The 27,039-nt window shown below is 54.4% G+C and overlaps 1 protein-coding gene across 1 annotated transcript in view; it reads right to left on the reverse strand.

Moving 5' to 3' along the window:
* Positions 1 to 487: 487 nt before the first annotated feature.
* The window catches only part of LOC133360033 (choline transporter-like protein 4), a 45,252-nt gene continuing 18,700 nt past the window's right edge, over positions 488 to 27,039 (reverse strand). The window contains 22 exon segments of the mRNA XM_061578603.1: positions 488 to 796; positions 2,103 to 2,187; positions 3,003 to 3,091; positions 3,369 to 3,439; positions 4,608 to 4,681; positions 5,742 to 5,753; positions 5,755 to 5,846; positions 6,562 to 6,656; positions 7,840 to 8,096; positions 9,878 to 9,989; positions 11,024 to 11,116; positions 12,238 to 12,337; positions 13,414 to 13,545; positions 13,921 to 14,033; positions 15,960 to 16,043; positions 17,116 to 17,236; positions 18,321 to 18,381; positions 20,180 to 20,293; positions 21,436 to 21,520; positions 21,841 to 21,919; positions 23,040 to 23,113; positions 24,148 to 24,196. Coding sequence (XP_061434587.1) covers positions 693 to 796; positions 2,103 to 2,187; positions 3,003 to 3,091; positions 3,369 to 3,439; positions 4,608 to 4,681; positions 5,742 to 5,753; positions 5,755 to 5,846; positions 6,562 to 6,656; positions 7,840 to 8,096; positions 9,878 to 9,989; positions 11,024 to 11,116; positions 12,238 to 12,337; positions 13,414 to 13,545; positions 13,921 to 14,033; positions 15,960 to 16,043; positions 17,116 to 17,236; positions 18,321 to 18,381; positions 20,180 to 20,293; positions 21,436 to 21,520; positions 21,841 to 21,919; positions 23,040 to 23,113; positions 24,148 to 24,196 — 2,096 coding nt within the window. The 3' untranslated portion in view covers positions 488 to 692.

Here is a 27,039-nt window from a genome sequence, read left to right on the forward strand (position 1 = left end):
ACGCAAGCAGCCGTCCTCAGGTGAAAACCAGGTCCGTCGAGGCGACAGAGTCTGAATGAAACAGCACACGAGCTTGGAGCATATATATATGCTGGGCGCATTGACAAAGGAATTTGCATATCAAAAGGAATTTAGCATATTTATGGGAAATGCAGGAATGTGATTAGTACTGCATATGCATATGCACTAATCACATTCCTGCATTTCCCATAAATATGCTAAATTCATTTTGATATGCAAATTCCTTTGTCAATGCGCCCAGCATATATATATGCTCCAAGCTCGTGTGCTGTTTCATTCAGACTCTGTCGCCTCGACGGACCTGGTTTTCACCTGAGGACGGCTGCTTGCGTTGTGGCCGAAACGTCGTGAGAATTGTTTTATTATGTTTTATTTTTATTATTTTATTACTTCCCTTCTACGTGACTTTACCGAAAGAACCAAGAAGATGAATCCCTGCAGTCACGAAAGCTTTAAATCGAAACAACAATAACGAATAATGTAATTAAATTGACGCGATAATTTTCGGAGGAAAGTGAGCAAGGTGGAGGGGGGGGGGAGGTTTAGCATTCACTCATCAGGGAGGAGGTGCGGGAGTGGTGGAGGCGGTTGTTGGCACACTGACACACATTGCCCAGATGAGTCCTCCCATCCTCAAGCGATCCACCGACCCCCCGTCCCCTTCCCAACGCCTACTTGGCCTTATTCTTATTCTTCTTGTTCAGAATCTTCATCAGCTTCTTGGACATGTAGTAGGGCTTCTCTGCCGAGCCATCGTTCCTCTCCAGGTCATCCACTGGACGATCGCCGGCGGTGACAGTGGTGGTGACGGTGGTGGTAGTGGTGGTGGTGATGGTGGTGGTGGCGACGGTGGTGGCGACGGTGGTGGCGACAGTGGTGGTGGTGGCGACGATGGTGGTGGCGGTCGTGATGGTGGTGGTGGTAGCGGTGGTGGTGATGGTGGGGGTGGTGGCGACGGTGGTGTTGATGGCAACAGTTGTGGTAGTGGCGATAGTGGTGGTGGTGGCGACGGTGGTGGTGGTAGTGGTGGCGGCGACGGTGGTGGCGGTGGTGATGGTGGTTGGTGGTAGTGGTAGTGGCGGTGGCGGTGGTGGTAGTGGTGGTTTTGACGGTGGTGGCGGTGGTGATGGTGGTGGTTGTGACGGTGATAGTGGTGGTGATGGTGGTGGTTGTGACGGTGGTGGTGGTGGTGACGGTAGCGGCAGTGATGGGGGCGGCGGTAGGGAGAGGCAGAGCAGGCAGGGTTAGCGTTCAACGTCACAATCAATGACCCGGGTATGAGACAAGTTACATCGGCTACCCTTGACACACACAAAGACAAAGATCCCCCGTATAGAGCTTTTGACACACTGTTGGGGCAAGTGCTGTTAGCGAGTTCCACCTATGAAGGCCGGCACGGCACGCGAGGTGCATGGGTGGGTGGTCAGTACAACGCCTGGTCGCCTTTGTCTCCCTAGTGGCTATGTTTACACACCACACCAGATACTCGTTTGAGGCCGAGTCGACCTAGGGGAGGCCGAGGAACAGTTCAGATAATCGTCACCAGTGTTGGCTGTGAGCGGGAGTCGAACTCGGGTCGCTGGGTTTGTAGCGCTGCGTGTTAACCACTACACTACCGCTCCACACACACAACTACCCTGTGACACACACAACAACCACCGCCATTCGCCACAAAGTAGCAGTCACCACGGCACTTGTGCCAGGCTATGTGCACTTTAAGGCCATGTGGGCATGTGTGTGCGAGCACGTGCGTGTGTGTGTGCAAGCACGTGCGTGTGTGTGCGTGCGAGCGAGCGTGCGTGTGTGTGCAAGCACGTGTGTGTGTGTGTGTGCGCGAGCGTGTGTGTGCACGAGCAAGTGTGTGTTTGTGCGTGTGAGCGAGTGTGTGTGTGCGTGCGTGCGAGCACGTGTGTGTGCGTGCGAGCGTGCGAATGTGTGCGTGCGTGCGAGCGTGTGTGTGCAAGCAAGTGTGTGTGCGTGCGTGTGAGCACGTGTGTGTGTGCGTGCGAGCGTGTGTGTGCATGAGAGCACGTGTGTGTGCGTGCATGAAAGCGTGCGTGTGCGTCGAGCGCAGTACTTACGGAAGCACAGGAAGAGCGTGTCGACGCACATGGAGTAGACGCTGAAGAAGCCGTGAGCGATGAGGTAGGACCCCACTATCACGGTCTGCACGGACAAAGCAATGACGACTTCAACTCGGAACACGGCGAGAGAAAGAGAAAGAGAGAGTGGGCAACTCGGAGAGAGAAAGAGAGAGAAAGGGGGGACTCAGAGAGAGCGGTGTGTGATGTACTAGAAAGGAATTGGCCACGTTCTGTTTACGTGACAAACCTTACTAATTGGCTGCGTCGGGTGGTGGCGGGTTTAACGACGCATTAATATATTCACGAGATCTAACCCAAAAGAACCTCTACTGTGGATGATATTTCATGGGACCTCCTTTGCCAGTACCAAAATATACTAATAGGGGTTTTCCCCTTTTTTGCAACAAAACTGACCCCTTTTGCAAGGAATCATGTTTACATTAACCACAATACTCATTACTCTGATAGTGCATTGTCTTGGAACTGTGCGCCTTTTGGCGTCATCTGGTCGAACACCATATGAGACTAGGCTCTAAAGAAAGCTGTCTCTGGTGTGGATCAATCAGTTTCAAGGACAATGCATAAATTATCAGAGTATTGTTTTTTGTTTGCATTTAACTGCAAGTATTGTGGTTAATGTAAACATGATTCCTTGCGAAAGGTGTCAGTTTAGTTGCCAGTTTAGTTGCCAGGGGAAAACCCCTGTGGATGATATTAGTTGCTAAAGCCGGACTACTGCGTGTTAAACGGATGATTTGAAATTGGGCTGCACTTTTTTGCTGAACTGCCATCCCTCCCCCCCCGACCATTCACGGCGCACCGCCTCTGCCGGAGGGGGTTCCTTTACAAGCATGACACACACGGATGGACTCAAGGATCCGCTAGCCAGTGTCTCACCAGGATGGGGATCCAGTAGTAGTTGAGCGTTGGCAGCGTCAGGTTGGGGATTTGGATGCGGTTGCTAAAGAAGAAGAACGCCAGGATTCCTGTGGGAGCGTGGAGGTGAGAGAGAGCGGGGCAATCATTACCGCCCCTACTGGCACACTCATGAGCAGGGGACAGCTGCCACTGATGATGATGGCAACAATAATTATATGTTGACAACGAAAACATTGATAACTGTCGATGATGATGATGATGATGATGGATATTATGATGATGATGATGACAACAATGATGATACGAATGACAATGAAGACATTGATGACTGTGATGATGATGATGACGATGATGGCGACGATGGCGAAAATGATGTCCACTCACCAACACCCCCGACGACCAGGAGTTTTCCCAGGAGGAGGAGGAAGTCCGTCACTTTGTCCAGCACCAACGTCCTGTGACGACAAAGACAAAGATCCCCCGTGTAGCCCCCCACAGACCGTTGGGGCAAAGTGCCGCTCACGAGTAGCGGCAACCCATGAAGGCCGGGCACGGCACTCGAGGGGGCGGTGTGGCCAGCGGCCACCCACGGCCGCCTTTGTCTTCCCTAGTGATGACGTTTACACACACACCACACCGTACCGGGTACTTGTTTAAGGCTTAATCAACCTAGAAGTTTTGCACGATCGCCGTTGGCTATGGGCAGGAATAGAACTCGGGTTGCCGGGTTCGTAGTGCAGCACGCTAACCGCTGCACCACCACTCTCCGCCCCCCCCCCTCAAATGTACGTGTCCAATACAGACAAAGACACAGATCCCTCCGTGTAGCCTTAACAGACTGTTGTGGCAAGTGCTGCTAGTGAGCACCCTATGAAGGCCTGCACGGCACACGAGGGGGTGGATGGGTGGGTGGGTGACCAGCACCACAGTTGGGTGGGTACCGTCAAAATTCAGCCAATTGGAAGGGGCAGAAGAGTGGGGGGAGGGGGTGCAGGAGGGTAGGTTAGGGAGGGGGGAGGGGGGTGAATAAGGAGGAGGAGCGCTCGCAGAAACGCGACACGTGTGCGAGCACTCATTGGCCGAGGCGGGCGAGTGACGTCACAACTGTGAGTGACGTCACAATGGGCGCGTGACGTCACAATGGGCGCGTGACGTCACAACTGTGAGTGATGTCACAATGGGCGCGTGACGTCACGTTGGCCCCGTGCAAACACGCCGGCCGGGAAGAGGCACCGCGTGCCTTGACAGCAGAGCACTCCAGCTCCATTGAATGCCCCCCCCCCACCAACCCCGCTCCCCCTCACACCCCCCACCCTCCAGGGTGAGATATGAACTCCCTCACCTGGTATGCAGGAGGCCATCTACGCCTGCTGTATATTTGGAGTCTGCGTGTTCTCCCCACTGTCGCGTGGATTTCCATTACCGGGTCCTCCGATTTTTCCCCCTCCGCATTTACAATCGACGTCGCGCGTTTAAAGTATTTGGGTGCTGCTAAAAATGTCCACGCGATGATGATGATGAGCTATTTCTGTAGAGCTATCATTCGTGATTGCCAGTTCGCTTCTGAAAAGAAGAGCTACGTAGCACATCAAATAAAATAAAGTTATAGTTTGAATTCCTCACCGCAGGATGTTCCTCATGATCAGCTTGAACGCGTTCTTTGCCGACACACAGAAGTTCTTCCCGTAGATTGCGACCTGCGGAAGGGGTTGGGGGGTAAGAGGGGAGAGAGGAGAGTTTTGACCATGGTCACCGGATAAAAGTTCCCACAGAACGCCAAGGGGCTGGCAGCACACGGCATACCGTGGAAGGTGTGCGAGATAAGGACATGGTGGTGGTGGTGGTGCTGCTGGTGGTGGTGGTTACTAATGGAACATCTGCGCCGATTAGAACCATTCAGGCTGGCATGCCCTACAATCCATCCTGGGTTTAACCGGGTTGGATTGTGTGAGGAGCTCACAAATCCTTGAAAGATCTGGACACATCCCCATCAATGAGCTCCTCCAGCAGCCAAACCGAAATCTGCCCAAGCAGATTTTTGTTTGTCTGCATAGAGAGGGCTAAACGGGCACGACACAGGCTGGAGAAGAGATCGACTGGTGCGGTATGGGAGGATGTGAAGCTGAGTGGATTTGCCGAAGACTGGTACCAGCAATGTCAAGTTCGGCCTCTATGGAAGAGGCTCATGAAGGACCTGGTACAGGGCAGTTGGAGGTGGTGACCAACAACACCTGAGGGCAAAGGAGCGATGCTCACAACAACGAGCGGAGCATCGGGTGGCACAGTGGGGCGGTACAGCTGGTGCATCTACTACCAGTCATTTCAGTCAGCCAACCCATGGGACCTGCTGGGTCTGTTCCACGACACTTAACGTGGCCTCAAAGTGCACCTGGGCTGGGATCAGGCACCGTGACATCACCGTCACTTCGTGGCAAATGGCGGGTATTGGTAATGGTATCTGTGCATGTTTTTGTGTATCTGTCTGCGTGTCCGTCCATGTATCTGTCCATGTGTTTGTGTGTCTGTCCACGTGTTTGTGTGTCTGTCTGTCTGTCTGACTTGTGTGTCCTTTGTGTCCCATCCGTGTATCAGTCGAAATTTATAAATGGCCCAAAAATTAACTCGATTGCCATCACAAACACAACAGCAGCAACAGCGGCGATAGCGGCGACAACAAGATCACGCCCCTTTGCTCGTCAACAACCGGCAGGATCCCTCCTGGAGGAGGGTCGTGGGATTTGAGGCAGGGGCTCTCACCATGATGTACGCAGTTCCTGTTGATGAATTTCATGATCTTCTCGAGGCACCAGAAGCAACACTTGAGACAGCACAGCAGGAACTTGAGAAAACGGTTTTGAGAACCTGAAAGGAATTGAAGATTTCTTCAACACCATCAACAACAACATCATCATCGGCCTCTAAGTTCTACACGGCACGTTGTCAAGGGCTGTACAAAGTATCCAGCAGTGGATCGATAGTGATCATGATTTCCGATGACCAATGAAGAGCGACTCTTAGAGGTTCAGTTCAAAGTGAGTGAGCAATTCCATTGCTTTGTCCAACAGCTGGTGGATTGTAGATACACCCACTCACTCAACCACTCGCTTACCCACCCACAAAACTCACTCACTCGCTCACCCACTCACCCACTCGTTGACCCACCCACTTACTCATCCACTTACTTACCCACCCACAAAGTCACTCACTCGCTCGCTCACCCATTTGCTCACCCACCTACTCGCTCACCTACTCACCCACTCGTTGACCCACCCACTCGCTTGCCCTCCTACTCACTCACCCACTCATGCACTCATTCACTCACCCACCATCTCACACATCCACTCATGCATTCACTCACCCACCATCTCACATACCCACCCGCTCACTTACCCACTCAAGTACGCACCCACTCACCCGCCCATCTACTTGCTCACCCACTCTCACGCAACCAGGTCACTCTTGAAACTCATCTTGGTCTCGCTTCCTCCCCTGGCTGATGGAAATTAACTTGAAACGTTGAGCGTTTCGTGAAAATGAACACCGCATTGCCTCGACATAACACCCCCGGCTGCCATACCTTTGAGCTTGTGGTCCAGGTATTCCAAGAAGATCCGGATCATCTGAATGATAGTGATTATCAGAGCACCGAAGGCCAGAGAGCCCGTGTGGTACCTGCGGAGACAGGCACGTAACGGCTTGCTCGTCCCAATCACCAGCCACGATCAAATCCGCTGCTCGCAACGCAACGGTCCGTCCAGAAACCTGCACGCGAGCTACTTTGACTGTCGCTCCGTCTCCGATGAAGCAACCTCCCGATTGGGAGATTCAATTTGCATGAACGACGTCATTTCACGAAACTAAAAACTAATATTTTGTACGCTTGCTGCTCGAAGGCGGAGGGGATTCTGGTCATCGGGGTGAAGTCACAGAACCCCAACACCCACTGACCCCGCCCCTACCACCGCTGACCCCACCCCTACCCCTCACTAACCCCCCCTACTCCCCACTGACCCCCCATACTCCCCACTGACCCCCCCTTACCCCCCACTGACCGTGCCACTACCCCCCAATGATCCAGCCCCTAACCCCACTACCCCCACTGAACCTACACCTACCTCCCACTGACGCCCCCCTACCCCTCACTGACCCCACCCACCCACCACTGCCCGATCCAGCCCCACCCCGTGAGGTGTGTCCAGGGGGCAGCGTGGGGCCTAAGGAGTAAGGGGCGGGGGCTAAAGAGGAAGGGGCAGGGCCAGTGGTTGAACCTCCCTCTTGATAAAGGAAATCAAAGCGAAGAATCAACACACGTGCAGCTGCAGCAGCAGCAGGCAGCAGCCGGCATCAACAGCTTCAGTGCCACATGTGCGGCCGCAAGCTGGCGACTTGTGATAATTGCTTGAAAAATAAGAAGAGGTCTTAGTCTTTCTGGCAATGAAACAGGTGGTGTTAAGATGTTCAAACGCCAAATAGACACCCATTTGCAAGGAATAAAGTCTGCATTAACCACACATGCAAACAAACATGCATTGTATTTGAAACTGATGGGCCTACACCAGAGACAGCCTTCTTCATGGCCTCGTGTGTTAGACCAGAAAACAACGCCAAAAGGCGAGTAATCCAAAAGGCAATGCATTTATAGCTCAGGTCAGCAGTCGCAGTAATATTTATTGAAATTGTTTGCCAGCATCAAAGTATGAAAGATAAGAATATTCATTGTCATCGTCGTCCTCGTCATCAACATCATCATCGTTGTCCTCGTCATGATCATCGTCATCCACATCATCATCATCGTCGTCATCATCGTCGTGATCATCAGTCAACATCATCATTATCGTCGTCGCAACTGCCTCACCGCACGGCGCGCATGAAGGCGCGCGTGACGGGCAGCGCGGGGATGTCCCTCTTGTTGAGGGTCCAGTAGTACGAGCCGAACGCCCCCGCCAGCGAGCACTCGCCCAGCGCAAGCACGAAGTTGACGAGCCACAGGAAGGCGAAGACGTTGTAGATCTGCAGGTTGAAGAGGTTGCGCTTGAAGAGGCTGTCGTCCAGGCCGTAGGTGTCGAAGACGCACTGAGCGTCCGGGCACTCGGTCGTGTTCCACTTCCATCCCTGTGCGTGGACACAAGTGGGCATTGGGTCTGTGAGTGGTGGATGCTGCCTACGCTGGGCGCTGCCCATGGGTGGACACTGCCCGTGAGTGGACATTGCCCGTGGTGGACACTGCCCGTGGTGGACATTGCCCATGGTGGACGCAGCCCATGGTGTACACTTCCCGTGATGGACATTGCCCTTGGTGGACACTGCCCATTGTTCATAGGTGGTGAACGATGCCCATTGTGAACGCCACCGGTGGTGAATGGTGGAATTGTCCACCCCGGGTGGGATCAACCAACCCACTCGGCTCAAGGGCCAAGTGCTCTACTGGGCAGGTGACCTTCCCTCATCTCACATGCGGGTGGCAGCAGATAACTGTTCAACGCGCGTGTGTGTGTGTGTGTGTACACGTGTATGTGCACGTGTGTATGTGTACGTGCGTGTGCGCACGTGTGTGTGTGTGCTGCGGTTAGCACGCTGCGCTACAAACCCAGCAACCTAGTGGTCGATTCATGCACACGGCCAACACCGGTGACGATTATTTGAGCAGGTCCTGGGCCTCCCCTAGGTCGACTAAGCCTCAAATGAGTACCTGGTGCAATGTGTAAACATCGCCACTGGGGAGATAAAGGCGTTCGGGCGTGGTGTTGGCCACCCACCCCCTCGTGTGCCGTGCAGGTCTTCAAAGGTGCTACTCGCTAACAGCACTTGCCCCAACAGTATTTTTTCATCGGTTGCGTAACACTGTGTGGAAGCTACCTGGTCTGCCGCTCCACACGAAGCTTTGGTTCTTCTCGGCCATGGCCTTGCCCTCCCTTCTCTATGCTTGTGAAAGTGGACTCCCCATTATGGAACATCTTCGTCGATTACAAACATTCAGGATGGCCTGCCTACGATCCATCCTAGGTTAACCAGGCTGGATTGTGTGAGGGGCTCACAAATCCTTGAAAGATCTGGACAAAGTTCCATTAGTGAGCTCCTCTGGCAGACCAGGCTGCATTGGCTGGGTCATGTAGCCCGCATGCCCAGTCACCGCATGCCCAGTCACTGCATGCCCAGCCACCGCATGCCTGAACAGCTTTTGTTCGGCAGGATAGAGGGGGCTAAATGGGCGTGGCACAGGCTAGAGAAGAGATGGAGTGATGTGTGCCAGAGGGGACATGGAGCTGAGTGGACTTGCCGATGACTGGTACCAGCCATGTCAACATCGGCCTCTGTGGAGGAGGCTCGTGGAGGACGCTGCTAGTGGGCAGTTGGAGGCAGTCGCCCTCCAACAACAACGAAGGGCAGAGGAGCGACGCTCACAACAACGAGCGGAGCGCCGGGCAGCGAAAACGCAGCAAGTTGCCAAAGTAAGGGGCACAGGTGGTGCATCAGCCAGTCATTTCAGTCGACCCATGGCACCTGCTGGGTCTGTCCCGTGACCTCCTGTCAGCGGGCGTTCGACACTTCACGTGGCCTCAAAGTGCACCTAGCCTGGCACAAGCGCCGTGGTGGCATCACCGCCACTTAGTGGTGTTGGTATTATTGTTGTGTGCCGTAGCATACCTAGGGGGAAGCGGTGGCGCAGTGGTAAGCGCACCGCGCCACACAACCCGGCGGACCCGAGTTCGATTTGCCCGCCCACGAAAAAACAGTGGTGGACAAGCACATCCACTTGGTCCTGGGCCCTCCGTTTAGGTCGACCCAGCCCGAAATGAATTCCCCGGTGCGGTGCGTGTGTAACATCGGCGCCGTTGCAGTTGTCGTCGCTGCTGTTGTTGTTGTTGCTGTTGTTGTTGTTGTTGTCGACTCACCTCGTTGGGCGTGCACGGGGTGGTGTTGGTGTTCCAATCGGCGCAGGCCGGCGAGCTGTAATTGCCCGGCGACGCCACCTTGTAGGTGGCGGTGCCAGCAGTCGCCAGGTATCTGCGGGGATCGGCGGAAAACCGCTCAGGAAAATAAATAGATAAATAAATAAACACGCAGACGGGCGGCTGCTCGGGGTCGCTACCCTGCCCCCCCCCAACCCCCACCGGGGGGGGGGAGGGCTGGGAATGGGAATTAGTGGGAGAGCTCATTAGCACACCACCCACACAACTCCCATCCCCATCACCCCACTGCTAGGTCTGGAACGTACCAAGTGAACCTCAGCACAAGCGGGGGAGCCCGGGGGGGGGGGGGGGGGGCGCGGCTGGAAAGTTTTACAGCCGCGTACTTGTGGTGACCCAGGTCACTCTTGGTGCGGGGGTGGGAGGGGTAGGGCTTGTGAATGTGATTTAATGAGTGCAAACGGGCGGGTGGGTGAGTGTGCGAATGGGTGACTGAGTGAAAATGGGTGAGTGGGTGCAAATGGGTGGGTGGGTGCAACTGGGTGGGTGAATGTGCGAATGGGTGAGTGTGCGAATGGGTGAGTGTGCGAATGGGTGAGTGGGTGTGAATGGGTGAGTGGGTGCGAATGGGTGATTGGGTGCGAATGGGTGGGTGGGTGAGTGTGCGAATGGGTGAGTGTGCGAATGGGTGAGTGTGCGAATGGGTGGGTGGGTGAGTGTGGGAATGGATGAGTGGGTGCGAATGGGTTGGTGGGTGAGTGTGCGAATGGGTGAGTGTGCGAATGGGTGAGTGGGTGCGAATGAGTGGGTGGGTGGGTGAGTGTGTGGATGGGTGGATGTTGTTGGGACCTGTGGGATGTGGTGGTTGAATACTAGCACGGTTGAGACAGAATGGTCACCACCATCATAACCATCGTCATAACCATCGTCATCACCATCGTCATCACCATCGTAATTGCCATCGTCATCGTCACAGTAAACCGCGTGTGCAGCATGACCGCCACACCCCCCCCCCCCCACCCCCCGCGTGCACCGTGCTGGCTCGCAGCACTTGCCCCGCAAGTGCTGCTAGCCAGCACCTGCGGGGGTGGCAGGGCCCCTTTTGTCTTTGTGGCCAGCAGTGCAGGATACAGTGCGGTGACTCCCCAGTACGCGATGCACACGGAGAGCAGGAGAAACGTCAGCACGGGGTATAAGATGGACGACATGATGTGTCCGATGGCCCTGCAGGAAAAAAGACCAAGATAACATCATCATAATAATTACTATTATTAAAAGAGAGAGAGAGGACGACTCAGAGGAGGCGCCCGGAGGAGGAACCACAGCCGAGGAGCGGGAAGACAGCAGCAGCCACGTGGTGGTGAGGAGATGGCGCCACCGACGATCGCCTACCAAGCTCTGCAGTCCTCTACGTATTCAGGTGTTATTGGGCCGATGAACGCGTCGTTTGCGCGCGCGTGGGAGGGAGAACGGAGCACCTGGAGCAAACCCACACGCGTGTGTGCCAGAGGCGGATGGGGCACACGTTCCATTATCAACACAGAAACGGAAAAGATGGAGATCAGTCCACACTGCGTTGGACCCGCCTCCTACCTGGCAGAGTGAGGGAGGTGGTAACGGGCACCTCTCCTCCACGCCCACGGTGCGAGGAGGGAGTCACCCACGATTTACCTCCTCTCTAGCTAGGACGGAGTCGGGAAGGAATCTGAGAATAGGTTTGACCATTTCTGGCAAATGAAACAGACGGTGTTAAGATGTTAAAACACCATAATGAAACCTTGCGCAAGGAATTATGTTTGCGTGTTCACCACAGGTATCTGAGGTTAATGCAAACAGGATTACTTGCGAAAGGTTTCAGTTTGGTGTTGCAACATCTTAACACCACCTGTTATATTGCTAGAAAGAGTTTAAAACCAATTCTTACATCTCAAAAAAACATTTTTATTTGTTTTTTATGTTAATCTTGCAAAAAAATTCACGTGGATAATTAGAATGCGCATAGATATATTTGAAATAGTGTGATGCAAAATTAAATTTAAAAAAACGCAAAGAGGCCCAGAATCGGCGGTGGAACGTGGACCGGATCTTTAAACGAAATCTTGAATTGCCATGCGAGAGATGACGACGAGTCTGTGTGTGCGACATTTCAGCCGGTTAGGCTCCGTCGATCCGAAGATATTTTAAGCGTCCAAGATTCTGAAAGAATGTCATTAAAACGGACAATAGGGGCAACTGCAATCAAAGTGTGGCAGTCCCGGCGTGTGACGATAAAACAGGCCCTCCGTTTGCGGAGATTTAACGCGCGAGCATCCGCCCAAGGACGGTGGGGTGGGGGGTGTTGTCACCTGCTGGCCTCCTGGATGAGGGCGATGGCGATGAGGATCCTCTTGCGCAGGAAGATGAGCACCAGCAGGATGACGACCTCCACGATGCACAGGATGATGACTGCGGACGGAAACGAGGAGAGAGATCGTGAACGCGCACGAAGGGGGGGGGGGGGGGTGGGACGCTGCCTTTCTGTCGACAGCGCGGATGCGTAGCGGATGCGTAGCGGCAACTCTGCTACACGTCGTTACACGTCCAATGTGTTACGACAGCGTCTACTACACATCAGATGTGTAGCGACACATCCGCTACACGCCCGATGTGTAGCGGACGCGACGCTGTCTTTTCGATTTAAAGCTTTCGTGACTGCAGGGATTCATCTTCTTGGTTCTTTCGGTAAAGTCACGTAGAATGGAAATAATAAAATAATAAAAATAAAACATAATAAAATAATTCTCACGACGTTTCGGCCACAACGCAAGCAGCCGTCCTCAGGTGAAGAACAGGTCTGTCGATAAGACAGAACCAAGAAGAGGCGACGCTGTCTCTCGACGTCACGCTCGATGGAGTCGTCGCCGTGGCTGCCGATGATGAATAATTTCAACGACGATGTCTTTTGTTCTAATGTATCTCAAAGTACCCCCCGAGATCAATGTGTGTGTGTGTATATCTTTGTCTTTGCTGAACTTATTTCGCACCAGCGTACGTAGCCAAACGTGCCAATCGGAGGTGCGGGGGAAGGATAAACTGACTAAACACAAAAAGCAGTTGTAGTGAAATGAGTTTGTCAATCTAAACGATGATGATGACGATGATGGTGATTTAAAAGTGCCATAGCTCGCAGTGGCTTCCTAATATCGAAAGGAAAGAGCATTCCAGGCGGCCAATGAAGTGCATCATCCTCGCAGCAGCGGCTTTTAGCTCGCCATCGAACAAAGGCGGTCGCGACATGGCACACTTTCAGATGCACTGTAAAGTGACACTCATGAGGATGATAATGATGGTGGTCTTGGTGGTGGTGGTAGTGGTGACGGTGGTGGTAACGTGGCGATGGTGGTGCAAATGATGGTGATGACGACTCAAAAGATGATAATGATGATAAATCAATAGCTAATGGTGATAATAATGACGACGATCATGATGATGATAACAAACTAGGCCACTTCTGTCGCTACTGACGGTGACGATGAACGTACTGAATGCAAGCCACGTTTGCCGGAGCTGGAGGTAAATGCGGAAGTCCGTCTGCACCCCCAGGTCGGTCACGGTCTGGTCCGCTCCAGGTTTTCCGCTGAGGTTCACGTACTCCCACGAGCAGTGGAAGATGCCTACGCACACACGCAAAGACAAAGATCCTCCGTGTAGCCTTAACAGACGGTGGGGGCAAGTGCTGTTAGCGAGTAGTGCCTATGAAGGCCTGACGCAGCACATCATGGGGTGGGTGGAAAGCACAAAGTCCGGCCGCCTTTGTCTCCCGAGTGGCGATATTTACACAATGCCGCAGGGACTCATTTGAGGCTGAGTCCACCTAGGGGAGGCCCAGGACCGGTTCAGATAATCGTCACCGGTGTTGGCCGTGAGTGGGAATCGAACCCGGGTCGCCGGGTTCGTAGCGCAGCACGCTGACCCGCTACAAAACCGCTTTTCATACGGGGACACGCGGTGACACGCAGGGACACACAGGGACACGCGCACTCTCTCACCGTAAGCTCCGGCCACGAGCACGCCGACGATGATGACCCAGATGAGCACGGGCGCCGTGAAGCGAAGGAGCAGCAGGAACAGGAGGCTGACCACCATCGCGATGGCCAGACCACTTTGTAAACAAATAACACACAGCGGCCCACGCTCATCAACATCTTCATCATCGTCGTCGTCGTTATCGTCATCATCGTCGTCATCGTCGTCATCGTCGTCGTCTTCATCATCGTCGTCATCGGCATCATCATCAGCACCATCATCATCGTCATCATTCATTATCGTCATCGCCATTCGACATGGCCCAGCGGGTGCGCGCTAGGGCCTCATTGTCGAGCGACATCCCTCGAGGTGTGAACGTCTCGTCTACTGCGAGCGTCTCCAGGATGTGTGAAGCTCAAGACAAAGATTCTCCCGCCCCCTGTAGCCTTGAACAGACTGTCGGGGCAAGCGTTGTTAGCGAGCAGCACCTATGAAGGTCGGCACGGCGCACGAGGGGGTGGGAGGCCAGCACCACGCCCGGCCGCCCTTGTCGCCCCACGGCTATACACTATACCAGGTACACTTTTTTGGGGCTAAGTCGACCTAGGGAAGGCCCAGGATCGGTTCAGATAACGGTCACCGGTGTTGGCCGTGAGCGGGGAATCGAAAGGTGAACCCGGCAAGCAGAGTTCGATTCCCACTCGCGTCCACCAAGAACCGGTGATGAAATATACGAGCCAGTCACGGGGTCTCCCCTAGGTTAACTCGGCCTCAAATGAGAAGCTGGTGCGAAGAGAGAGAGACACAGACTCTAAATATACAGCAGCAGCAGACGTCCGGGTCGGGATCGTACCCACGACCTCCTGCATACCGGGCGAGGTAGTTAACATTTCCTAGCCACCTGCGACGACGAATGGAACGCCACTGGATATGCGACGGCAACGCCGGCGCGACCTCGTCTACACTACATCTGGCAGATCACTTCATGGGGATCACACTGCCACGCACAGCGGTAGCACCCCCCCCCCCCGCCCCGCCACCTCCCCTCTCTACTGTTAAAACAGAGACACTCACTCACACAGAGACCCGTAGACTCACTCACACAGAGACCCATACACTCACTCACACAGAGACCCGTAGACTCACTCACACAGAGACCCAAAGACTCACTCACACAGAGACCCATACACTCACTCACACAGAGACCCGTAGACTCACTCACACAGAGACCCAAAGACTCACTCACACAGAGACCCATACACTCACTCACACAGAGACCTATAGACTCACTCACACAGAGACCCATAGACTCACACACACAGAGACCCATAGACTCACACAGAGACCCGTAGACTCACTCACACAGAGACCCATACACTCACTCACACAGAGACCCATAGACTCACTCACACAGAGACCCATAGACTCACTCACACAGAGATCCATAGACTCACACACACACAGACCCATAGACTCACACAGAGACCCGTAGACTCACTCACACAGAGACCCATACACTCACTCACACAGAGACCCATAGACTCACTCACACAGAGACCCATACACTCACTCACACAGAGACCCATAGACTCACTCACACAGAGACCCATAGACTCACTCACACAGAGACCCGTAGACTCACTCACACAGAGACCCATAGACTCACACAGAGACCCATAGACTCACACAAAGACCCATAGACTCACTCACACAGAGACCCATATACTCACTCACACAGAGACCCATAGACTCACTCACACAGAGACCCATAGACTCACACAGAGACCCGTAGACTCACTCACACAGAGACCCATAGACTCACACAGAGACCCATAGACTCACTCACACAGAGACCCATACACTCACTCACACAGAGACCCATAGACGCACACAGAGACCCGTAGACTCACTCACACAGAGATCCATAGACTCACTCACACAGAGACCCATAAACGCACACAGAGACCCGTAAACTCACTCACACAAAGACCCATATACTCACTCACACAGAGACCCACAGACTCACACGTTACCAATCATCGTCACCTCCAGTCCAACTCACATCAGGATCCAGTGCCAGGATTTTGCGAAGTCCTCAAAGACTCTCATCCCGACTTGCCTTGCATCCAGTAGCCCCACAACCCCCCTGCACGCTCGCACAGAGAGGGGGGCAGGTAAAGGCGCAGCCCTGCAAGTGCCCGGATCAAGCCACACTGCTGGCAGGAGGCGCCTCCACCAGACGTGGCTCTCGGGACGGGAGGGTATTATGGCAGAGGTGAGGGCATACCCAGGTGACCTGTGGATTATTCAAAGTGAACCCAGGTTGACTCATTCACAAACCTCACTCAACCCACCCACCACACCACAATCTACCCACCCACACTACACCCACCCAACTCCACTCACCCACCACACGCGACTCCACCCACCCACCACCCCCCACCCACACTCCATTCCACCCACCCACCACACTCCACTCCACCCACCCCACTCCACCCACCATATCCCACTCCTCCCACTCCACCCACTCCACTCCCTGCATCACCCTGAACCACCCCACACCACCCTGCACCACCCTGCACCACCTTGCACCACCCTGCTCCACCCCACACCACACCACCCTACACCACCCTGCACCACCTTGCACCACCCTGCACCACCCCGCACCACACTACACCACCCTGCACCACCCTGTACCACCCTACACCACCCTGCACCACCCTACACCACCCTGCACCACCCTACACCACCCTGCACCACCCTGCACCACCCCGCACCACCCTGCACCACCCCGCACCACCCTGCACCACCCTACACCACCCTTCACCACCCTGCACCACCCTGCACCACCTTGCACCACCCTGCACCACCCTGCACCACCCCGCACCACCCTGCACCACCCACACCACCCTGCACCACCCTACACCACCCTGCACCACCCTGCACCACCCTGCACCACACTGCACCACCCTGTACCACCCTACACCACCCTACACCACCCTGCACCACCCTACACCACCCTGCACCACCCTACACCACCCTACACCACCCTACACCACCCTGCACCACCCTACACCACCCTGCACCACCCTGCACCACCCTACACCACCCTGCACCACCCTACACCACCCTGCACCACCCTGCACCACCCTACACCACCCTGCACCACCCTGCACCACCCTGCACCACCCTGCACCGCCCCACGTCACGGGACCCACTTTGAGGCGGAGAGGAACTTTTCCGCGGACACGGAGCTGTTGATGATGTTGATGGACTCGCCGCCGCCCACGGACGTGACCGACGAGTTTCTGACGAGCCTCGGGAAGCAACGGTTCAGGACTGGGTCGGGAAACGACACCAGGAGCAGCAGCAGGAGCAGGAACATCAGCATTAGCAACAGCAGCGGCAACAGCAGCAGCAGCAGTGACAGCAGGAGCAGAAACAGCAGCAGCAGCAACAACAGCAGCAGGAACAGAAACATCAGCATTAGCAACAGCTGCAGCTACAGCATAAACAGCAGTAGAAGCAGCAGCAGCGTAAAACGGCGAATGTTGTGATTGGTATTTAGTTTGGCTTGGGTGAGACGGTCACGCAGGTAGGTAGGGAGGTGGAGGAGGGGGGGGGAGTTAAATCCACAATCCAACTCAGAAATACACCAATTATCACATCAACAGCAGCAACCGCCATCATCTTGGCCAGTGTGGAAGAGTAGGCCAAGCATCCTATGGTTAGATGGGCTCTCTCTAGAGCTCCCTCCAGTGGAGGCCCTTTTGCCAGCAATGGCTTTGGCCCGTAATTGCAGCGCTGCGCCTTTAACTTCAACTACACCAAGTGCTTGCGAGCATTTCCCTTGGTGGGGAGCGGTGGCGCAGTGGTTAGCGCCCCGCTCCGCGAACCCGGTGACCCCGATGGTCAATTAGCGCCGAGTGACGATAATCTGAACCACAGCCTCCTCTAGGTCGACTCAGCATAAACCTCGCCGCTTGGGAGACAAAGGCGGCCGGGCGTGTTTGCTGGCTATACCACCCCCTCGTGTGCCACAGTGCCGGCATTCAAATGTGCTGATCGCTAGTGGCACTTGCCCCAACAGCCTCTGCTTGAGGCTACACGGGGGCGGGAATCTTTGTCTTTGTCCTGCCACTGATGGACTGAGTCAAAACCCTCTGTCTTCATACTATTATTACGATTAATGTTGCTATTGTTACCACTATTACTACAATTAATGTTGCTATTGTTATCACTATTATTACTACGGGCACCCCAGGGTGGGTGGTTTCCTAGAAAAGCGTGCGTATCTCAAAAAAGTCGCGTTACGTCAAAGGCAATTTAGGGGAATTCACTCGCACACGCAGACATAGTCGCGTATATCATCCTGGCATATTATTGTTGCAAAGGACTGCAGAGGAGGAAGGCAGGAACTCACATGGGTCGCTTGCAACGAGGTAGTAGGCACATTCCCCATCTTGAATGATCTGAATGGGGTTCTGCAACGGACGGGCAAGAGGGAATGTCGCACCGATTGGAGATTAATCACCAGGGTGCGAGGCAGTGCTGCAACATCACCGACCGGCACGGGACACGAGGGGGTGGAGTGGTCAGCACCACGCCCGGCCGCCTTTGTCTCAACGCATCGCACCAGGTTCCCATTCAAGGCCAAGTCGACCGAGGGGAAGCGCTGGGCCGTCACTGGGAATTGAACTCGGGGTCGCCGGGTTCGTGGCGCCTCCGCTCGTTCACCGCGTCACCCACCGTGAGTTTCCGCTCCTTCACCGTGTCGCCCACGCGGGTCTCCGCTTCTTCACTGTATCGCCCACGCGGGTCTCCGCTCCTTCACCGCGTCACCCACGTGGGTTTCCGCTCCTTCACCGCGTCACCCACGCGGGTCTCCGCTCCTTCACCGTGTCGCCCACGTGGGTTTCCGCTTCTTCACTGTATCGCCCACGCGGGTCTCCGCTTCTTCACCGTATCACCCACGCGGGTCTCCGCTTCTTCACCGCGTCACCCACGTGGGTCTCCGCTTCTTCACCGTATCACCCACGTGGGTCTCCGCTTCTTCACCGCGTCACCCACGTGGGTCTCCGCTTCTTCACCGTATCACCCACGTGGGTCTCCGCTTCTTCACCGCGTCACCCACGTGGGTCTCTGCTTCTTCACCGTATCACCCACGCAGGGTCTCCGCTCCTTCACCGTGTCGCCCATGTGGGTCTCCGCTCCTTCACCGTATCACCCCCGCGGGTCTCCGCTTCTTCACCGTATCACCCACGTGGGTCTCCGCTTCTTCACCGCGTCACCCACCTGAGTCTCCGCTCCTTCACCGTGTCGCCCACGCGGGTCTCCGCTTCTTCACTGTATCGCCCACGCGGGTTTCCGCTCATTCATCGTATCGCCCACGAGGGTCTCCGCTTCTTCACCGCGTCACCCACGCGGGTCTCCGCTCCTTCACCGTGTCGCCCACGCGGGTCTCCGTTTCTTCACCGCGTCACCCACGCGGGTTTCCGCTCCTTCACCATATCGCCCACGTGGGTCTCCGCTTCTTCACCGTATCACCCACGCGGGTCTCCGCTTCTTCACCGTATCACCCACGTGGGTCTCCGCTCCTTCACCGTATCACCCACGCGGGTTTCCACTCCTTCACCGTATCACCCACGCGGGTCTCCGCTTCTTCACCGTATCACCCACGCGGGTCTCCGCTTCTTCACCGCGTCACCCACGCGGGTCTCCGCTCCTTCACCGTATCGCCCACGCGGGTCTCCGCTCCCTCACCGTATCACCCACGTGGGTCTCCGCTTCTTCACCGTATCACCCACGCGGGTCTCCGCTTCTTCACCGCGTCACCCACGCGGGTCTCCGCTTCTTCACCGTATCGCCCATGCGGGTCTCCGTTTCTTCACCGCGTCACCCACGCGGGTCTCCGCTCCTTCACTGTATCGCCCACGTGGATCTCCAGCTCCTTCACCGTATCGCCCACGCGGGTCTCCGCTCCTTCACCGTATCACCCACGTGGGTCTCCGCTCCTTCACCGTATCGCCCACGCGGGTCTCCGTTTCTTCACCGTATCACCCACGCGGGTCTCCGTTTTTTACCGCGTGGCCCATGTGCGTCTCCCCTCGTTCACTGTGTTTGTGCGACGTCAGTGACATAGCTCGGTTCCTGCAGTGACAAAACCACCTGGCAGCTCTCTGAGCCGTGGCCCTGGTACAGCCCTGGTACGGCTCGGATGTGCCAGTGGAGAAGAGGTACCGCAGTGTGGCGAGGGCGGACACGTGGTTGTGTGCGAGTCACCTTCGGGGTTGTGGTGAGGTTGACGCTGCAGTACTCCTGCTTGAACACGTTAGCGGGTGCGAGCGAGAGACTTGTCGGTACCCAGTTGGTTTGTGGACATTCCTTCACGCATATCTGAAAAGGACAAGGCGTAGACCCCGTTTCAGCCATTCCAGAATATATATATTTTTTGTTATTCGTAAAATTGTAATGAGCACTTGAGTCCCAACAATATATTTTTTTACGGCGATGATGCTGCTGTTGCTGCGTGATCCCAATTTGAGCGATTTGCCGGCAACCCTTTTAGCATTGTTGGTATGGTTGGCCAATACCGGCTTACACTCTGCGGTCTTATTTGGCTATGGAAGGAAGCCGGAGATGGCCCGGAGGAATTCCCGTGTAGAACACGTAAAGAACATACAGTCTACACACACTCACAGACTCACACTTACATGCTCACATCTCTGCAGAACAGAGAGCGAGGGGGGTCATACAAACGCCGCACAGAAAGGGCGACCGAGTCAGGGAATCGAACCCAGGCCCCTGTTTGCTGTGAGGAGCGAGCGTCACCACCGCATCACCATCATCCCAATGTCGCAACACCACAGCACACACGGTGATCCAGCTATGGGTGACGTACGAGGATGTGCTCCTGATTGCTGGACTGAGTCCAAAGGTAAAAACAAGTATAACCCGTAAAAACAAAGTTTTTCACTATAAATCCTTTATATGCGTGGCGGCTAGAGTCCTCTCGTCCTCTGGCTTGAGATGGCTGCCACCTATGGGTCAGATGATTGTCTGCCAGTATTAAGCAATTGGTAATTAAATATTTAATTTGTTTTCCCTAAACAGTGTAACATTTAGGAAAACATTTTCACGAACATTAATTGTCTCGCACAACGAGTGTGCAAAATGTCAGCTCGATTGGATCACGGGAAGTGGGTTAAAAAACGACCGAAAGATTTGCACGGTCGTAAGCAAGCACGCAAGCAAGTGAACTTAATATAAAGGATTTAAAAATATCTGAAAAGCACGGTCGCGGTGACGTCACGGGGGGGGGAGAGGGGTGACGTCACAGTGGGGTGACATCACTCACAGGAGGGGAGGGCGACATCACAGGGCGGTGAAATCACGGGGGGGGGTCACGTCACAGTGCGGTTGCTTCACAGTGTCTTGTTATCACATGTCAGTGACGTCACATGGTGGGGAAGTCACATGGTGGTGACGTCATGGGGTGGCAACGTCACATGGGGGTGATGGGGGGGGGCGTTCGTCACCTGCTTGGTGGGACACTGCATGGTGACGGTGATGGCGCTCGTCGCACACTTGAGGATGTCCAGGTAGAAGAGGTATGGCTTGTCACTGCACGAGGACACGCGGGGTGGGGGAGGGGGTGGTGGAGACGGGCGGGGGGGGGGGAGATTCGGAGAAGACGCGGGGTGTAGACGCGTGAGTGGGGTGGAGGTATGAAGGAGGCCGGCGGTGAGTGATGCGGTGGGGTGGGAGGGGGCGGGGAGAGAGACGGAGGAGACGCAGGGGATTAGCGAAGGGGGACGAGGCACCGTGCTCAAGCCGAGGGGGTGAAACCCGAGAAATGTGCGGCGTCACTCGTCACGTTGTGGGGAGAAACTGTGGAGTGCCGCGTGACGCCGCTCGCCCGGCTGCTCGTCTCCTTCGCAGACCTCATGGAGCCGATGCCGCAGAAGCGACCGGCGCTGTCGACGGGGTACAAGACCTTCCGCGGGTCGCCGTTCAGCCAGGCTGGTGGGGGTCACAACAAAGACGCCGTGTGGCGGCACGGCAAACCGATAATTGGCGACAGTGACGACGACGACGATGATGGAGATTTACACTATGAGACCTCCTTTACCAGTGGCAAAATATAGTAATAGGTTTTTACCCTTTCAATTGGTACAAAACTGACACCTTTATACAAGGCATCATGTTTGCAATAACCACAACACAAGCACTGTCCTTGAAGTTGATTGGTCCACACCCGAGACAGCTTTTCTTAGAGCCTAGTCTCCATTGGTGTTGGACCAGATGACGCCAAAAGGCTGTCTCGGGTGTGGACCAATCAACTTTAAGGACAGTGCATATCATTATCGTCATCAGAATTATTTTTGTTTGCATTTTGACTGCTTGTGTTGTGGTTATTGCAAACATGATGCCTTGTATAAAGGTGTCAGTTTTGTACCAGTTGAAAGGGTAAAAACCTATTACTAGATGATGGAGATGATAAACTAAAACGACTAAACCTATTTTATTTACTTACCAGGTGAGGCTCCATTGAGCTACGTGAGCTCTCTTTCAGAAGCGACCAGCCTGGCCATCACAAATGATCATTGTGCGGACATTTAGAACGGCCAAATACGATTAAATGCGCGGCGTTGATTTTAAATGTGAACGGGGACCCGGAGAAAAAAATCAACGCGACCACGGGGAGAGAGAGACGCGAATTCCAAATATACAGCAGCAGGCGTCAGGGTCGAGATTGAACCCACGACCTCCTGTATACCAGGCGAGGTAATTAACATCTCGCCACCGTGTCTCCCATAATCATCATGATGAAGATCATCGTAATCTTCATGATGATTATGAAGATGCAGTAGAAGTAACCCTACTCGATGAGTGGATGGATATTTACGGGCTCATATGACAATCACAAGTGATTATGTTTGAAAGATTGATGATGATGATGATGTCAGTTACTCTTGCCAGATGATGATGACAATGACGACGTTGGTACAGGTATTGATAGTGATGATGATTACTGATGGTACAAGCGAAGGTAATGATGGTGATAATGATGATAATGATGACGATTACGATGATGATTACAATGATGACAATGAGAAGACCAAAGACAACAGAGACTCACCCAAAACACCAACGATGATGTAGCCGGCGATGACGAGGATGAAGAGGACACAGCAGATGATGTCCGTGCATCCCCTAGTGCACAGACAAAGGCGGATATGCCCATCGATAGAGTGCATGGGGTGTTAACCGGGGCGGCCACTTGGGCTCGAACCGCGATCCTCTCCCAATGGGAAGAAAACGCGTCACTCATTGCCCACGTGATCCACGGACATCCACCCAACCACACACCCACCCACCCAGCCACACACCCACCCACCCAGCCACACACACCCACCCACCCAGCCACACACCCACCCACCCAGCCACACACCCACCCACCCAACCACACACCACACACCCACCCAACCACCCACCAATGCACCCACCCAACCACCCACCAATGCACCCACCCAACCACCCACCAATGCACCCACCCACCCACCAAACTACACACCCACAAATTCACCCACCCACCAAACTACACCCACCCTCCAACCCACCGACCCACCCACCCACGCTCAAATACACTCACCCACCCATCCAGCGATTCACCAACCCACCCACCAACGCACCCACCCACTCAACTAGACACACACCCACGCACAAATACACCTACCCACCCAACTACACCTACCCAACCAACTACACACCCACCCACTAACCCATCCACCCGGCTATTTTATGCAAAACCACAATCCTGGCATCAGTTTTGCCTCCACAAGTGCTGGGGGGCGAGATGGCGTCACGCTCGTCGCATACCAGCAGCGTTCCAATCTTCATGTTTCTCTCTTCCTTGTTTGGGGTTGGGGTGGCTACGGAGGCAACGTCGTGTTTGCTGTGACGATGTCCGTGTGTGTGTGTGCGTGCTGTGCAGTGGGGAGCGGTGGTGTAGCGGTTAGCGCTTCGCTGCGCCATGAACCTGGCGTCCCGGGTCACTCTACTATCGCTACTAGCGCGCCGGCGATCTTGCCGTGGCTCAGTATGAGATGTGGCGTTGAGGGTACGAACACGGGCACCGCTCTCGATAGGCGCTCACTAACACCGCCTGCCCTGCACATTCTGTAGAGGCAACAGAGGGAGCAGAGGGATCGTGTCGGAGGGCACACACACGTGTTGCTTGAACTCACCTTTTCGAAACCGGACCTTTGAAACTTGGGTCATGTTTGTTTGGCTCTCCTAAACAAAGCAAAAACACGCACAATCACCATCGTCGTCGTCAGTGATCAATCACCATGTCGTCATCATTAGTCTTGGATCATCCCTTGATTATCATCAACGTCAACATCACAGTGGAACACCCACGGATATTTATAATATACGCCATCTGTTCGCTTACTCATCCATTCACTCACTCACTCGCTCACTCACTCATCTGCTAACTCATTCATCTGCTCACTCACTCACTTATCCGCTCACTCGCTCACCCACCCTCTCACCCAGCCGGTGGATAAATTTACCGCATCATCTGACCATCAACAGAAGGCTGATGCTCACATCTCTTTCATGAATAGAAAGTTACGATGCGAGCCACAGTAGGAGTGCGATTGTTGCCATGCAACCTTCTCCTCCTCCTTTCGTATGAATTCAGAGCGGCGAATTAAAGATGTCATTGTTAGATGTTGCTATCCACTCAACTGTCTGATCGGACACAGAGGGGATCTCCTCGTCCGTTCCTCCTTTAAAAGGCGTGAAGGCGTCAGCGGCTGGTGTACGGTGCTGGTCGATGGTTTGGGATTGGTGGCCGCACAAATAGCGGGCCGCCGAATCTTCCGATGCGCCCATTTTGTAAATCGGGTGGCTGCATCGGCCATGCCCGATCCTGATGCGGTTGATGTTCGAGACCATTTGGCGATGCGTGTAAAGCGCTCGGAGCTGCCCCGGCATACAGGAATGCAGCGGTTTATCAAATACACAATCGTGATGATGATGATGATTATTATGTTCTATGGCTTCTCCAGTTGTACGTATACTGAACTTGTTTAGCACTGTACGCATCCAAGCGCACGAATCGCAGATGCGGAGGGAGGTCAACAAACTAAAACACAAAAAGCAGTCCTCAAGAGATGAGTTTGTCAATCTGCATGATGATTTACAAGTGTATCGCTTACAGTGGCTTCCAAATATCGGAAGGAAGAGACGCGCAGAGACCCACAGAGACCCATAGAGACCCATCGTCATGTGCATATGTTGAACTTCTTTCACGCCGTACGTAGCCAACCGCGCTAGTGGGAGATGCGATGGGGAAGGACAACAAACCATGGGTCTCTGTGAGTCTATGGGTCTCTGCGTGAGTCTATGTATCTGTGCATACGTGTTGAACTTCTTTCGCACCGTACGTAGCCAACCGCGTTAGTCGAAGGTGCGAAGAAAACAAACTAAACACAACAACAGCAAGCTGCTCCCCTCCCTCTACCTCTATGTAGAGAACACGAGAGAGAGGAACTCTACTTTGGCGACAGCTGCCCAGCTGAGACTCGGCGAGGTGGAGGGGGGAGCTTGGGGAGGTGAGGGAGGGAGGGAGGGGAGGAGGGAGGGAGGGAGGGGGGATGCTCTAGACTCCTCGGCTTCGAATTGCAATGAAATTCTCACCGCTGTGAAATGCAACCCGATGCCACGGGCCGTTGGGCTAAACCACAAAGTTATTTTTAAGTCCAGAACAGCGTGAGCGGTACGAACAACAGCAAGAGAGAAAAGGAATTAAATTACGCCCCAACGTCACTGTAATGGGTGGAGGAGGTAGCGATGACAAAAATACAAAGATCCACTCCCCCACCCCGGTGCAGCCTGAAAAGAATGTTTGGGGGCGAGTGTTGTGATGGGGGGGGGGGTGGCCAGCTACACAGCCCGCCCGGCCGCCTTTGTCTCCCGAGTGGCGACGTCCACGCGTGGCACCAAGTCGACATAGGGGAGAGGGCCCAGGACTGGTGCGGGCTGCAGATCATCGTCGCGCACCGCATCCGCACCGGAACCCCCCCAGGTGTATCTCGTCGGTGTCGGCTCTCCGCGTCTCCGACCTGCGAGCCTCGCCGGCACCTCGTCGCTGTCGTCTATAAATAAATAATATCTACCGCCCCCCTCCCACCCCCCCAACCTCATTACCGACAATCCATGTACGAGGCCTTCAATATCCCGTGAATCGTGAGACGCTGCGAAAAGTGAGAACCACCACCAGCATCACACCCCCCGCCCCGGCCGCTGCCGAGGTCAGGGACGATTTAGAAACGGGGGAAATCCCACTCGCGAAATCGGTTTCTTTTGGGTGGCGGTTTGAGTTTTGGGTTTATCTGATTGATTAGCCAGATGATGGTGCCGTTATAGTAACCTGTTTGCAGGAGGTCGTGGGTTCGATCCCGACCCTGACGCCTGCTGTATATTGGGAGTTTGTGTGTATCTCTCTTTTTCCCATGGTGAGATGTTAACTACCTCACCTGGTATGCAGGAGGTCGTGGGTTCAATCCCGACCCTGACGCCTGCTGTATATTTGGAGATTGTGTGTGTCTCTCTCTTTCCCATGGTGAGATGTTAACTACCTCGCCTGGTATGCAGGAGGTCGTGGGTTCGATCCCGACCCGGACGCCTGCTGTATATTTGGAGATTGTGTGTGTCTCTCTCTTCCCCATGGTGAGATGTTAACTACCTCGCCTGGTATGCAGGAGGTCGTGGGTTCGATCCCGACCCTGACGCCTGCTGTATATTTGGAGATTGTGTGTGTCTCTCTTTTTCCCATGGTGAGATGTTAACTACCTCACCTGGTATGCAGGAGGTCGTGGGTTCAATCCCGACCCTGACGCCTGCTGTATATTTGGAGTTTGTGTGTGTCTCTTTCTTCCCCATGGTGAGATGTTAACTACCTCGCCTGGTATGCAGGAGGTCGTGGGTTCGATCCCGACCCTGACGCCTGCTGTATATTTGGAGAGTGTGTGTGTCTCTCTTTCCCATGGTGAGATGTTAACTACCTCGCCTGGTATGCAGGAGGTCGTGGGTTGGATCCCGACCCTGACGCCTGCTGTATATTTGGA

Source organism: Lethenteron reissneri, chromosome 67 (genome assembly GCF_015708825.2).
Source record: "Lethenteron reissneri isolate LAM-NWPU_2019-01 chromosome 67, ASM1570882v1, whole genome shotgun sequence".
NCBI classification, from domain to species: Eukaryota; Metazoa; Chordata; class Hyperoartia; order Petromyzontiformes; family Petromyzontidae; genus Lethenteron; species Lethenteron reissneri.